This window comes from Hyla sarda, chromosome 5, assembly GCF_029499605.1.
Source record: "Hyla sarda isolate aHylSar1 chromosome 5, aHylSar1.hap1, whole genome shotgun sequence".
Taxonomy (NCBI): Eukaryota; Metazoa; Chordata; class Amphibia; order Anura; family Hylidae; genus Hyla; species Hyla sarda.
The window spans coordinates 160,456,214-160,470,801 of record NC_079193.1 but is presented as its reverse complement, the minus strand read 5'-3'; the positions used below and the strand labels follow the sequence as shown (position 1 = coordinate 160,470,801).

The following is a 14,588-nucleotide window of genomic DNA, read 5'->3' as shown; positions in this document are numbered from 1 at the left end:
ACTTACTGACAGCTAGCGAGAGTTTCTTAGTTTAAAGCGCCAAATTTGAAGTCTCCGCCATTTTGTTTTTTGGAAAAAGAGCGAAACAAAATATAACCAGGAAGACGAGGAGGATGGCGCCGGGGACTAAGGGTATGAACGGGAGGGGACAGGACTAGTAGTGTCAGCCTGTAGTCTGCAGGAAACTGAGCTCTGTTGTCTATACATGAAATAACCTATATACTGAGCTCTGCTGTGTGTATGTGTGTGTATATATATATATATATATATATATATATATACTGAGCTCTGCTGTCTATATATGGAATAACATATATACTGAGCTCTGCTGTCTATATATGGAATAACCTATATACTGAGCTCTGCTGTCTATACATGGAATAACATATATACTGAGCTCTGCTGTCTATACATGGAACAACATATATACTGAGCTCTGCTGTCTATACATGGAATAACATATATACCGAGCTCTGCTGTCTATACATGGAATAACATATATACTGAGCTCTGCTGTCTATACATGGAATAACATATATACCGAGCTCTGCTGTCTATACATGGAATAACATATATACCGAGCTCTGCTGTCTATACATGGAATAACCTATATACCGAGCTCTGCTGTCTATACATGGAATAACATATATACCGAGCTCTGCTGTCTATACATGGAATAACATATATACTGAGCTCTGCTGTCTATACATGGAATAACATATATACTGAGCTCTTATGTCTATATACGGAATAACATATATACTGAGCTCTGCTGTCTATACATGGAATAACGTATATACTGAGCTCTGCTGTCTATACATGGAATAACATATACTGAGCTCTGCTGTCTATACATGGAATAACATATATACTGAGCTCTGCTGTCTATACATGGAATAACATATATACTGAGCTCTGCTGTCTATACATGGAATAACCTATATACTGAGCTCTGCTGTCTATACATGGAATAACATATATACTGAGCTCTGCTGTCTATACGTGGAATAACCTATATACTGAGCTCTGCTGTCTATACATGGAATAACATATATACCGAGCTCTGCTGTCTATACATGGAATAACATATATACTGAGCTCTGCTGTCTATACATGGAATAACATATATACTGAGCTCTGCTGTCTATACATGGAATAACATATATACCGAGCTCTGCTGTCTATACATGGAATAACATATATACTGAGCTCTGCTGTCTATACATGGAATAACATATATACTGAGCTCTTATGTCTATATACGGAATAACATATATACTGAGCTCTGCTGTCTATACATGGAATAACGTATATACTGAGCTCTGCTGTCTATACATGGAATAACATATACTGAGCTCTGCTGTCTATACATGGAATAACATATATACTGAGCTCTGCTGTCTATACATGGAATAACATATATACTGAGCTCTGCTGTCTATACATGGAATAACCTATATACTGAGCTCTGCTGTCTATACATGGAATAACCTATATACTGAGCTCTGCTGTCTATACATGGAATAACGTATATACTGAGCTCTGCTGTCTATACGTGGAATAACCTATATACTGAGCTCTGCTGTCTATACATGGAATAACATATATACCGAGCTCTGCTGTCTATACATGGAATAACATATATACTGAGCTCTGCTGTCTATATACGGAATAACATATACACTGAGCTCTTATGTCTATATACGGAATAACATATATACTGAGCTCTGATGTCTATATACGGAATAACCTATATACTGAGCTCTGCTGTCTATACATGGAATAACGTATATACTGAGCTCTGCTGTCTATACATGGAATAACGTATATACTGAGCTCTGCTGTCTATACATGGAATAACGTATATACTGAGCTCTGCTGTCTATACATGGAATAACGTATATACTGAGCTCTGCTGTCTATACATGGAATACCGTATATACTGAGCTCTGCTGTCTATATATGGAATAACGTATATACTGAGCTCTGCTGTCTATATATGGAATAATATATATACTGAGCTCTGCTGTCTATACATGGAACAACATATATACTGAGCTCTGCTGTCTATACATGGAATAACATATATACCGAGCTCTGCTGTCTATACATGGAATAACATATATACTGAGCTCTGCTGTCTATACATGGAATAACATATATACCGAGCTCTGCTGTCTATACATGGAATAACCTATATACCGAGCTCTGCTGTCTATACATGGAATAACATATATACCGAGCTCTGCTGTCTATACATGGAATAACATATATACTGAGCTCTGCTGTCTATACATGGAATAACATATATACTGAGCTCTTATGTCTATACACGGAATAACATATATACTGAGCTCTGCTGTCTATACATGGAATAACGTATATACTGAGCTCTGCTGTCTATACATGGAATAACATATACTGAGCTCTGCTGTCTATACATGGAATAACATATATACTGAGCTCTGCTGTCTATACATGGAATAACATATATACTGAGCTCTGCTGTCTATACATGGAATAACCTATATACTGAGCTCTGCTGTCTATACATGGAATAACATATATACTGAGCTCTGCTGTCTATACGTGGAATAACCTATATACTGAGCTCTGCTGTCTATACATGGAATAACATATATACCGAGCTCTGCTGTCTATACATGGAATAACATATATACTGAGCTCTGCTGTCTATACATGGAATAACATATATACTGAGCTCTGCTGTCTATACATGGAATAACATATATACCGAGCTCTGCTGTCTATACATGGAATAACATATATACTGAGCTCTGCTGTCTATACATGGAATAACATATATACTGAGCTCTTATGTCTATATACGGAATAACATATATACTGAGCTCTGCTGTCTATACATGGAATAACGTATATACTGAGCTCTGCTGTCTATACATGGAATAACATATACTGAGCTCTGCTGTCTATACATGGAATAACATATATACTGAGCTCTGCTGTCTATACATGGAATAACATATATACTGAGCTCTGCTGTCTATACATGGAATAACCTATATACTGAGCTCTGCTGTCTATACATGGAATAACCTATATACTGAGCTCTGCTGTCTATACATGGAATAACGTATATACTGAGCTCTGCTGTCTATACGTGGAATAACCTATATACTGAGCTCTGCTGTCTATACATGGAATAACATATATACCGAGCTCTGCTGTCTATACATGGAATAACATATATACTGAGCTCTGCTGTCTATATACGGAATAACATATACACTGAGCTCTTATGTCTATATACGGAATAACATATATACTGAGCTCTGATGTCTATATACGGAATAACCTATATACTGAGCTCTGCTGTCTATACATGGAATAACGTATATACTGAGCTCTGCTGTCTATACATGGAATAACGTATATACTGAGCTCTGCTGTCTATACATGGAATAACGTATATACTGAGCTCTGCTGTCTATACATGGAATAACCTATATACTGAGCTCTGCTGTCTATACATGGAATAACGTATATACTGAGCTCTGCTGTCTATACATGGAATAACGTATATACTGAGCTCTGCTGTCTATACATGGAATAACATATATACTGAGCTCTGCTGTCTATACATGGAATACCGTATATACTGAGCTCTGCTGTCTATACATGGAATAACGTATATACTGAGCTCTGCTGTCTATATATGGAATAATATATATACTGAGCTCTGCTGTCTATACATGGAATAACGTATATACTGAGCTCTGCTGTCTATACATGGAATAACGTATATACTGAGCTCTGCTGTCTATACATGGAATAACGTATATACTGAGCTCTGCTGTCTATACATGGAATAACGTATATACTGAGCTCTGCTGTCTATACATGGAATAACGTATATACTGAGCTCTGCTGTCTATACATGGAATAACGTATATACTGAGCTCTGCTGTCTATACATGGAATAACGTGTATATACTGAGCTCTGCTGTCTATACATGGAATAACGTGTATATACTGAGCTCTGCTGTCTATACATGGAATAACGTGTATATACTGAGCTCTGCTGTCTATACATGGAATAACGTGTATATACTGAGCTCTGCTGTCTATACATGGAATAACGTGTATATACTGAGCTCTGCTGTCTATACATGGAATAACGTGTATATACTGAGCTCTGCTGTCTATACATGGAATAACGTGTATATACTGAGCTCTGCTGTCTATACATGGAATAACGTGTATATACTGAGCTCTGCTGTCTATACATGGAATAACGTGTATATACTGAGCTCTGCTGTCTATACATGGAATAACGTGTATATACTGAGCTCTGCTGTCTATACATGGAATAACGTGTATATACTGAGCTCTGCTGTCTATACATGGAATAACGTGTATATACTGAGCTCTGCTGTCTATATATGGAATAACGTGTATATACTGAGCTCTGCTGTCTATATATGGAATAACGTGTATATACTGAGCTCTGCTGTCTATATATGGAATAACGTGTATATACTGAGCTCTGCTGTCTATACATGGAATTACGTATATACTGAGCTCTGCTGTCTATACATGGAATTACGTATATACTGAGCTCTGCTGTCTATACATGGAATTACGTATATACTGAGCTCTGCTGTCTATACATGGAATTACGTATATACTGAGCTCTGCTGTCTATACATGGAATAACGTGTATATACTGAGCTCTGCTGTCTATACATGGATTAACGTGTATATACTGAGCTCTGCTGTCTATACATGGAATTACGTATATACTGAGCTCTGCTGTCTATACATGGAATAACGTATATACTGAGCTCTGCTGTCTATACATGGAATAACGTATATACTGAGCTCTGCTGTCTATATATGGAATAACGTATATACTGAGCTCTGCTGTCTATATATGGAATAACGTATATACTGAGCTCTGCTGTCTATATATGGAATTACGTATATACTGAGCTCTGCTGTCTATATATGGAATTACATATATACCGAGCTCTGCTGTCTATATATGATATATACTGAACTCTGCTGTCATTTATAAACATATAGACCGAGCTTTGCTGTGTATATAGAATATATACTGAGCTCTGCTGTCTACACATGGAATAACCTATATACTGAGCTCTGCTGTCTATGGAATTACATATAAACCGAGCTCTGCTGTCTATACATGGAATAACATATATACCGAGCTCTGCTGTCTATACATGGAATAACGTATATACTGAGCTCTGCTGTCTATATATGGAATAACGTATATACTGAGCTCTGCTGTCTATACATGGAATAACGTATATACTGAGCTCTGCTGTCTATACATGGAATAACGTATATACTGAGCTCTGCTGTCTATATATGGAATTACGTATATACTGAGCTCTGCTGTCTATATATGGAATTACATATATACCGAGCTCTGCTGTCTATATATGATATATACTGAACTCTGCTGTCATATATAAACATATAGACCGAGCTTTGCTGTGTATATAGAATATATACTGAGCTCTGCTGTCTACACATGGAATAACCTATATACTGAGCTCTGCTGTCTATATATGGAATTACATATAAACCGAGCTCTGCTGTCTATACATGGAATAACATATATACCGAGCTCTGCTGTCTATACATGGAATAACATATATACCGAGCTCTGCTGTCTATACATGGAATAACATATATACCGAGCTCTGCTGTCTATACATGGAATAACCTATATACCGAGCTCTGCTGTCTATACATGGAATAACATATATACCGAGCTCTGCTGTCTATACATGGAATAACCTATATACCGAGCTCTGCTGTCTATACATGGAATAACATATATACTGAGCTCTGCTGTCTATACATGGAATAACCTATATACCGAGCTCTGCTGTCTATACATGGAATAACATATATACTGAGCTCTGCTGTCTATACATGGAATAACGTATATACTGAGCTCTGCTGTCTATACATGGAATAACGTATATACTGAGCTCTGCTGTCTATACATGGAATAACGTATATACTGAGCTCTGCTGTCTATACATGGAATAACATATATACCGAGCTCTGCTGTCTATACATGGAATAACGTATATACTGAGCTCTGCTGTCTATACATGGAATAACCTATATACCGAGCTCTGCTGTCTATACATGGAATAACCTATATACCGAGCTCTGCTGTCTATACATGGAATAACATATATACTGAGCTCTGCTGTCTATACATGGAATAACATATATACCGAGCTCTGCTGTCTATACATGGAATAACATATATACTGAGCTCTTATGTCTATATACGGAATAACATATATACTGAGCTCTGCTGTCTATACGTGGAATAACCTATATACTGAGCTCTGCTGTCTATACATGGAATAACATATATACTGAGCTCTGCTGTCTATACATGGAATAACATATATACCGAGCTCTGCTGTCTATACATGGAATAACATATATACCGAGCTCTGCTGTCTATACATGGAATAACATATACTGAGCTCTTATGTCTATATACGGAATAACATATATACTGAGCTCTGCTGTCTATACATGGAATAACATATACTGAGCTCTGCTGTCTATACATGGAATAACATATATACTGAGCTCTGCTGTCTATATATGGAATAACATATACACTGAGCTCTTATGTCTATATACGGAATAACCTATATACTGAGCTCTGCTGTCTATATACGGAATAACCTATATACTGAGCTCTGCTGTCTATATATGGAATAACCTATATACTGAGCTCTGCTGTCTATACATGGAATAACGTATATACTGAGCTCTGCTGTCTATACATGGAATAACGTATATACTGAGCTCTGCTGTCTATACATGGAATAACGTATATACTGAGCTCTGCTGTCTATACATGGAATAACGTATATACTGAGCTCTGCTGTCTATACATGGAATAACGTATATACTGAGCTCTGCTGTCTATACATGGAATAACGTATATACTGAGCTCTGCTGTCTATACATGGAATAACGTGTATATACTGAGCTCTGCTGTCTATACATGGAATAACGTGTATATACTGAGCTCTGCTGTCTATACATGGAATAACGTGTATATACTGAGCTCTGCTGTCTATACATGGAATAACGTGTATATACTGAGCTCTGCTGTCTATACATGGAATAACGTGTATATACTGAGCTCTGCTGTCTATACATGGAATAACGTGTATATACTGAGCTCTGCTGTCTATACATGGAATAACGTGTATATACTGAGCTCTGCTGTCTATACATGGAATAACGTGTATATACTGAGCTCTGCTGTCTATACATGGAATAACGTGTATATACTGAGCTCTGCTGTCTATATATGGAATAACGTGTATATACTGAGCTCTGCTGTCTATATATGGAATAACGTGTATATACTGAGCTCTGCTGTCTATATATGGAATAACGTGTATATACTGAGCTCTGCTGTCTATATATGGAATAACGTGTATATACTGAGCTCTGCTGTCTATACATGGAATTACGTATATACTGAGCTCTGCTGTCTATACATGGAATTACGTATATACTGAGCTCTGCTGTCTATACATGGAATTACGTATATACTGAGCTCTGCTGTCTATACATGGAATTACGTATATACTGAGCTCTGCTGTCTATACATGGAATAACGTGTATATACTGAGCTCTGCTGTCTATACATGGATTAACGTGTATATACTGAGCTCTGATGTCTATACATGGAATTACGTATATACTGAGCTCTGCTGTCTATACATGGAATAACGTATATACTGAGCTCTGCTGTCTATACATGGAATAACGTATATACTGAGCTCTGCTGTCTATATATGGAATAACGTATATACTGAGCTCTGCTGTCTATATATGGAATAACGTATATACTGAGCTCTGCTGTCTATATATGGAATTACGTATATACTGAGCTCTGCTGTCTATATATGGAATTACATATATACCGAGCTCTGCTGTCTATATATGATATATACTGAACTCTGCTGTCATTTATAAACATATAGACCGAGCTTTGCTGTGTATATAGAATATATACTGAGCTCTGCTGTCTACACATGGAATAACCTATATACTGAGCTCTGCTGTCTATATATGGAATTACATATAAACCGAGCTCTGCTGTCTATACATGGAATAACATATATACCGAGCTCTGCTGTCTATACATGGAATAACGTATATACTGAGCTCTGCTGTCTATATATGGAATAACGTATATACTGAGCTCTGCTGTCTATACATGGAATAACGTATATACTGAGCTCTGCTGTCTATACATGGAATAACGTATATACTGAGCTCTGCTGTCTATATATGGAATTACGTATATACTGAGCTCTGCTGTCTATATATGGAATTACATATATACCGAGCTCTGCTGTCTATATATGATATATACTGAACTCTGCTGTCATATATAAACATATAGACCGAGCTTTGCTGTGTATATAGAATATATACTGAGCTCTGCTGTCTACACATGGAATAACCTATATACTGAGCTCTGCTGTCTATATATGGAATTACATATAAACCGAGCTCTGCTGTCTATACATGGAATAACATATATACCGAGCTCTGCTGTCTATACATGGAATAACATATATACCGAGCTCTGCTGTCTATACATGGAATAACATATATACCGAGCTCTGCTGTCTATATATGGAATTACATATAAACCGAGCTCTGCTGTCTATACATGGAATAACATATATACCGAGCTCTGCTGTCTATACATGGAATAACATATATACCGAGCTCTGCTGTCTATATATGGAATTACATATAAACCGAGCTCTGCTGTCTATATATGGAATTACATATAAACCGAGCTCTGCTGTCTATATATGATATATACTGAACTCTGCTGTATGTATATATATATATATATATATATATATATATATATATATATATATATATATATAGAACTCTGCTGTCTATTTATACTGAGCTCTGCTGTCTCCTCGTCCTCCTGTATGTATCCCTATGCCCGGGCTGCAAAAGGTAAACAAAATAACCTTTTAACTCGCCTTCCTACGTTGGCCTCACGCTCTTCCTGGGGACGGGAACGTTGGAGAGCCGTCAGCCTATCACCTGCCGCAGCGATGTTCCGCCTCGGGCGGTGATAGGCTGAGCCCACTGTCCTCTAAGAAGCCGGCCGGCTTCTTACATGACAGTGGGCTCAACCTATCACCGGACTAGGCGGAACATCGCTGTGGCCAGAGATAGGCTGACTGCTCCCAGACGTTCCCGTCCCCAGGAAGCCGGTCCGGACCGACGGTGGAAGGTGAGTTAAAGTTTATTTTGTTTATCTTTTGCAGCCCAGACATAGGGATACAGTGTACAGTATAGAGTGTCACCGCCGGCGGCCGCAACATACAAGAAGACGAGGAGGGTAGCGCTTGTGTGGGGAGGGGCCGAACTGGTATTGCGGTATGGGGAAAAATTCATATCGTGCAGGACAAAAATTTCGGTATGACCGGTATACCGCCCAGCATTAGCTGGACTTCTACTTTTTTCACATTTTATTATGTTGCGGCTTTGTGTTAAAATTAAATAATTTCAGGCCCTTTACTCAGTTGAAGCACCTTTGGCATTGATTCCAGTCTTCTTGGGGATGATGCCACAAGGTTTACACACCCGATTTGGTTATTTTCTGCCATTCTTCTCTGCAGATCATCTCAAGTTCTGTCAGGTTGGATGGGGACCCTCAGTAGACAGCCAGTCTGTACAGAGATGTTCAAATGGGTCCTAGCAGTCTTGATCAGCCTGGAAAATGTAGGTGGCCAGAGGTTCTCAATGCCCCGGGGGAAATGTTATTTTAGCACAAGGCCTAGTGAGAGGGTCCTAAATCTGTGCAAAAACATTGTAGATCAGTAGATATTCAAGGGAGAATTTCTTTGGAAATGCCCAAAGAAAATAAAGCTTCTAAATGTATTTTTCTTTTTTTAGGTGACCCACTTGATGTTACCACATGTTTACCAAGGTATTTGTTTTTGAATTGTATGCATTATTGTAAAATATCAGTATCAGTGGTTTGTACTGTTTTTGTGGGCTACTTGGGGGGGGGGGGTGTTTTCACCCATACTGTATGTGATGCTGTATATATCAATACAAATAAATAGCTGACCACAATATCAAACCCAGAGCATATATAGTACATCATAATTTAAAGCTGGATCTTCATTTAGGTAAAACATTTTCAATATTCAACGTCCTTGTTCCTGGATGGAAAATATCCTACTCTGTATCAACCACAAGGTGCTAGAGATATGTTTAGAGATGAGCGAACTTAGAGTAAATTCGATTCGTCACGAACTTCCCGGCTCGGCAGTTGATGACTTATCCTGCATAAATCAGTTCAGCATTCAGGTGCTCCGGTGGGCTGGAAAAGGTGGATACATTCCTAGGAGACTCTTTCCTAAGACTGTATCCTCCTTTTCCAGCCCACTGGAGCACCTGAAAGCTGAACTAATTTATGCAGGAAAAGTCATCAACTGCCGAGCCGAGAAGTTCGTGACAAATCAAATTTACTGTAAGTTCGCTCATCTCTAGATATGTTCCTAGTTTTCAGCAGCACAAGGCTCTTCTTGAATAAATTGGAAAATGTAGAACTATAAAACATGTTATATTCTGTGACTTCATGGCTCATTAGATTTGTCCTACACGAACAGTGTGCTGCCTCACTCGTATGTAAGATCTAATCCAGCTTCTGCCACCTGGTCCATGGTGGTTGTGAATACAGCATTCTTCTTGTTTGCTTGCCTTAGTACAGTATATGGATATTATTATAAACAATCTCCGTTAACCACAATTTTTTTCCCTTCACTATACAGCTCTGAAGGTGATGCCATCAAAGTTTTTGTGCGGATTCGGCCTCCTGTAGATGGAAGTCTGGGTGGAGGTGATGGTGATCAGGGACTATGCCTCTCTGTGCTGAATCCGAAGACAATCCGTCTACACTCTAAACCTGAGCCCAAAACCTTTACCTTTGATCATGTGGCAAATATGGATGCAACTCAGGTCAGTGTAGGGTTTATTGTCAATGCATTTAGTGGTTTCTGCACTTCTAAAAAAAAAAAAAAAAAACTGTGCTTAGTCTTGGATAGCTGCCTCATTGGGGTTCACTTAGGATCTACATTGTTTTGTCTGCAAGCAGCACTTTTCTTATCTAAAGTGATGAAATTGCCAATATTGACCCTGTTGATGTAACATAGCCTTCTCCAAATATATTCATACATTAAGATCCAGGCTGATTGACTCTACTGTAAAATTTGCAAAAAAAAGGGATGTATTTATTCTTGGCAACTTTGTATATTCCTTTTTTAGTTTTATTTTTTAAATCCCCCTCCGAACAGCTGATCTGTGGAATGCTAAGAGTCAGACCCCCACCGAACTAATATTATTTACTTTTCCAGAGCACAGTCAGTTTTTACAGGCTGGATAAGCACTTTAAAGAGGTTTTCTTATTTGTGTTAAAGAGGTGTTTCTGGCAAATTCATTGGAAATAAATGTCTGATAGATGCGTAACCACAGGAGCCGCAGGCCCCATTAAAGTCAGTTGAAGTTATACTTACCTCTGGCCACCACTACAAGCAGGCCAGAGAGCTCTTGTTATCAAGATACATGGCGGTGCTCACGAGGAGAAAAGCGAGAGATATCCATACAAAAATGAAGATAGAAAAGAATCGTTGCACTCACCACGTTTTGAAGGTTGAAGTAAAGCAGGTTTTATTCATGCGTGCTGTACATACAGGTAGAGAGGAAGGGAGGAGGGAGCGGACATCAGCTCCGTGGAGCTGATCAAAAGCGACAAATCGTTTTGCAGGAAGTCTGCTTGTTCACGCTGCTGGGAAGAGGATCAGCTCTGACTTATATATGCAGTGCTGATGACCCGGGAAGGAGTGCGCCGGTGCCTGTTGATGACATCAGTGGACTAATGCGTCAAGGTGTATGTGAGAAGGTGATTAGGTGAGTGGGGGGAGGAGGAAAGAAGCTGCAGCTCGTGACACCGGTGGGCGCGGCTGAGGATGCAATACAATCAAGTGAAATCCAAAGCCTGGAAAATTCTGAGTTTAGTATCTGTGCAAACCAGAATTGGCGATGAGCTAAATATACCGGTATGCTATGCGCGCAATGCTATTTTAAGCGGTGTGCGTGTCATGGCTAGAGTATCAGCACGGCTGGCAATCAATAAATGGAGAACAGTTGCGCATTATTGCACGCTCTAAATTTGGGAAGGAATACAGAACATCTATTTAACCTAGAACAAGCAAATACGTGCAAGAACAATTCATAGGCAAGGGAAGGGAGACAAAAAAAAAAAATCAAGGAACATATGAGGAGAAAAGAAAAAAATGGTTAGACTATGTAATGAAAATTAAAACTTTAAACACAAGCATTGAGTTCGTTTTTGTCATTGAGACCTAGTCCTTCAGTCGCTCTCAGTTTGGAGATCCAAACAGCTTCTTTCTGGCGTAAGGTGTTGTCTTTAGTTTTTCCTGGAAAGGGGTATGTGACTCGCTCAATGCCTAGGAACTTCAGGCAGGTTGAGTCGCTGGCATGTACGTCCCTGATATGTTCTGCCAATTTGGGTACTCCGGTACCCAATTTTGATAGGCGTAGATGCTCTCTGAACCTTGTAAAGAGATTTCTGATCGTGGAGCCTATGTAGAAGAGTCCGCGGGGGCAGATAATTATGTATATCACAAAATCATTTCTGCAAGTTATTAAATCTTTGACTTGTATATTGACTCCTCCAATACTGTAATTTGCTCCTGTGAGAAGTTGAGGGCAGTACGAGCAATGACCGCACTTGAGGTTACCAGATGGGGAGGAGGCTGAGATCCAATCGTTGTTATGGATGCTGAAGGAGAATTTGTTACGGACTAAATGGTCTTTAATGGTTTTATTTTTCCTGTAGGCAAAGATGGGTTTGTTTTTGGCTGTATCTCGCAGGTCCGGATCCTCCTCTAGCAGATGCCAATGTTTTAGGATAGTTTTTTTTTTTTTTTTAAACTGAAAGAGTATGAAAAAACTACAATGGAATTAGCAAAAATCAAACAGGAACTGGAGTTAAGATTAAAGGACACGGAATACAAACAGCTGCTACAAAAAAATTATAACAATCTCGTTACCTTACAAAAAGACCTAAAAGAAAGGAAAAGGGACAAGTTTCTCCGCGACCGCCAGGACATCGAACAGGACAAAATCTTCTCTTGGAAAAACTCTATCAAGAACCCAAGGAGGAAAGCACCTGTTTCAAGGAGGAAGAAGGTCAGTAGAGATTACTGGACAACTGAATCGGACACGAGTTCATCGGACAATAGAAAAAATCCGAAACCTACATCCCAGAAGAGACAACCCCAAACTAAGCAAACAGAAAAACCTTCCGCAAACCCTACAGAAGCCCCTTTAGGAGGATGACCCGAAGAGGGGGCAAGAGACACCAGGACGGGAACAAAAAGAAAGACAGTGACATGGAGAACATAGAGGAAAATACAGTAATCAATTTATCAAAAGTCCCGCTGGACAATCATTGCCTATCTTTATTAAACAAAGGCTTAAATTACTGTATTTCCACCTCTTTCGACTGGCCGGGCTTTGAAATTGACCTACACAAGAACATAAGGAAAATTAATCTACACAAAATGTTTTGGGGAAAAAACTCTAACACAGAACAGACTAAAGAAGGAGAGTACCCTGCCATTCTAGGCCCACTTGGCTTCAGCGCCCATTTTGCACAGAATCCTTCAGACACTAAGAATCTAGAACTCCTCCTGAGTATACAGGACCCTGACATGAATACCACAGATGAAGATTCCACTGTGACTCTATAAATGTTTAAAGGAGGAAAAAAATCCACCTTCACACCACCAATTGCCAGTGGTAGTGACTTAGAAAAATTTTGTGATGCAGTAATTAGAGATATGAAAGCTCTAGTATACCCGAACCCCCCACACAATCTAACAGCTAAAGAAAAGAGAGCTCTACAATGGCTCAAAAAAAGACCAGATATCGTGGTCAAGAAAGCCAATAAAGGCAACAATGTGGTCATCCTGTCTAAACAGTACCAGGTTGAAGCCTTGAAACAACTCTCTGATACCAGGACATACGTTAAAATCACTCACGATCCTACCCAAAAAGTCCTAGCAAATTTGAGAACCTTTTTGAGACATCAGGTGGAAAATGGTCTTATCTCCAATAAGACTGCAGAGAAGCTCACTCCTAATACCCCCCCCCCCCCCCTCCCCCGTAAACCGCAATGGTGTTGCCTACTGAAAATACACAAGTCCCTGGAACAACCTCCTGGACGCCCGATAATTTCGGGTAACGGATGGTTTACTGAGTTTCTCTCACAATATCTAGATTGGCTACTACGCCCGCTTCTCCCAGAGATTCCATCTTATCTAAAAGACACCGACGCCTTCCTCAATTTGCTACAGGACATACCAATAGAGAATTCATATTAGTTGGGTACTATTGACGTGGAATCCTTGTATTCTAAGATCCCCCAGGAACTTGGGGCAAACGCAGTA

General features: G+C 39.1%; 1 protein-coding gene across 4 annotated transcripts in view; it reads left to right on the top strand.

Annotated features, from left to right (window-relative positions):
* The window catches only part of KIF15 (kinesin family member 15), a 197,436-nt gene that overhangs the window by 93,562 nt on the left and 89,286 nt on the right, over positions 1–14,588 (top strand). Inside the window, exons 1-3 of one of the 4 annotated variants that reach the window (XM_056520590.1) lie at positions 36–132; positions 10,003–10,036; positions 10,887–11,073. In XM_056520590.1, coding sequence (XP_056376565.1) covers positions 114–132; positions 10,003–10,036; positions 10,887–11,073 — 240 coding nt within the window. In that variant the 5' untranslated portion in view covers positions 36–113. Of the gene's footprint in view, positions 1–35; positions 143–9,758; positions 9,829–10,002; positions 10,037–10,886; positions 11,074–14,588 lie in introns of those variants that run through there. The other 3 variants (XM_056520589.1, XM_056520588.1, XM_056520587.1) reach the window with 3 other exon arrangements.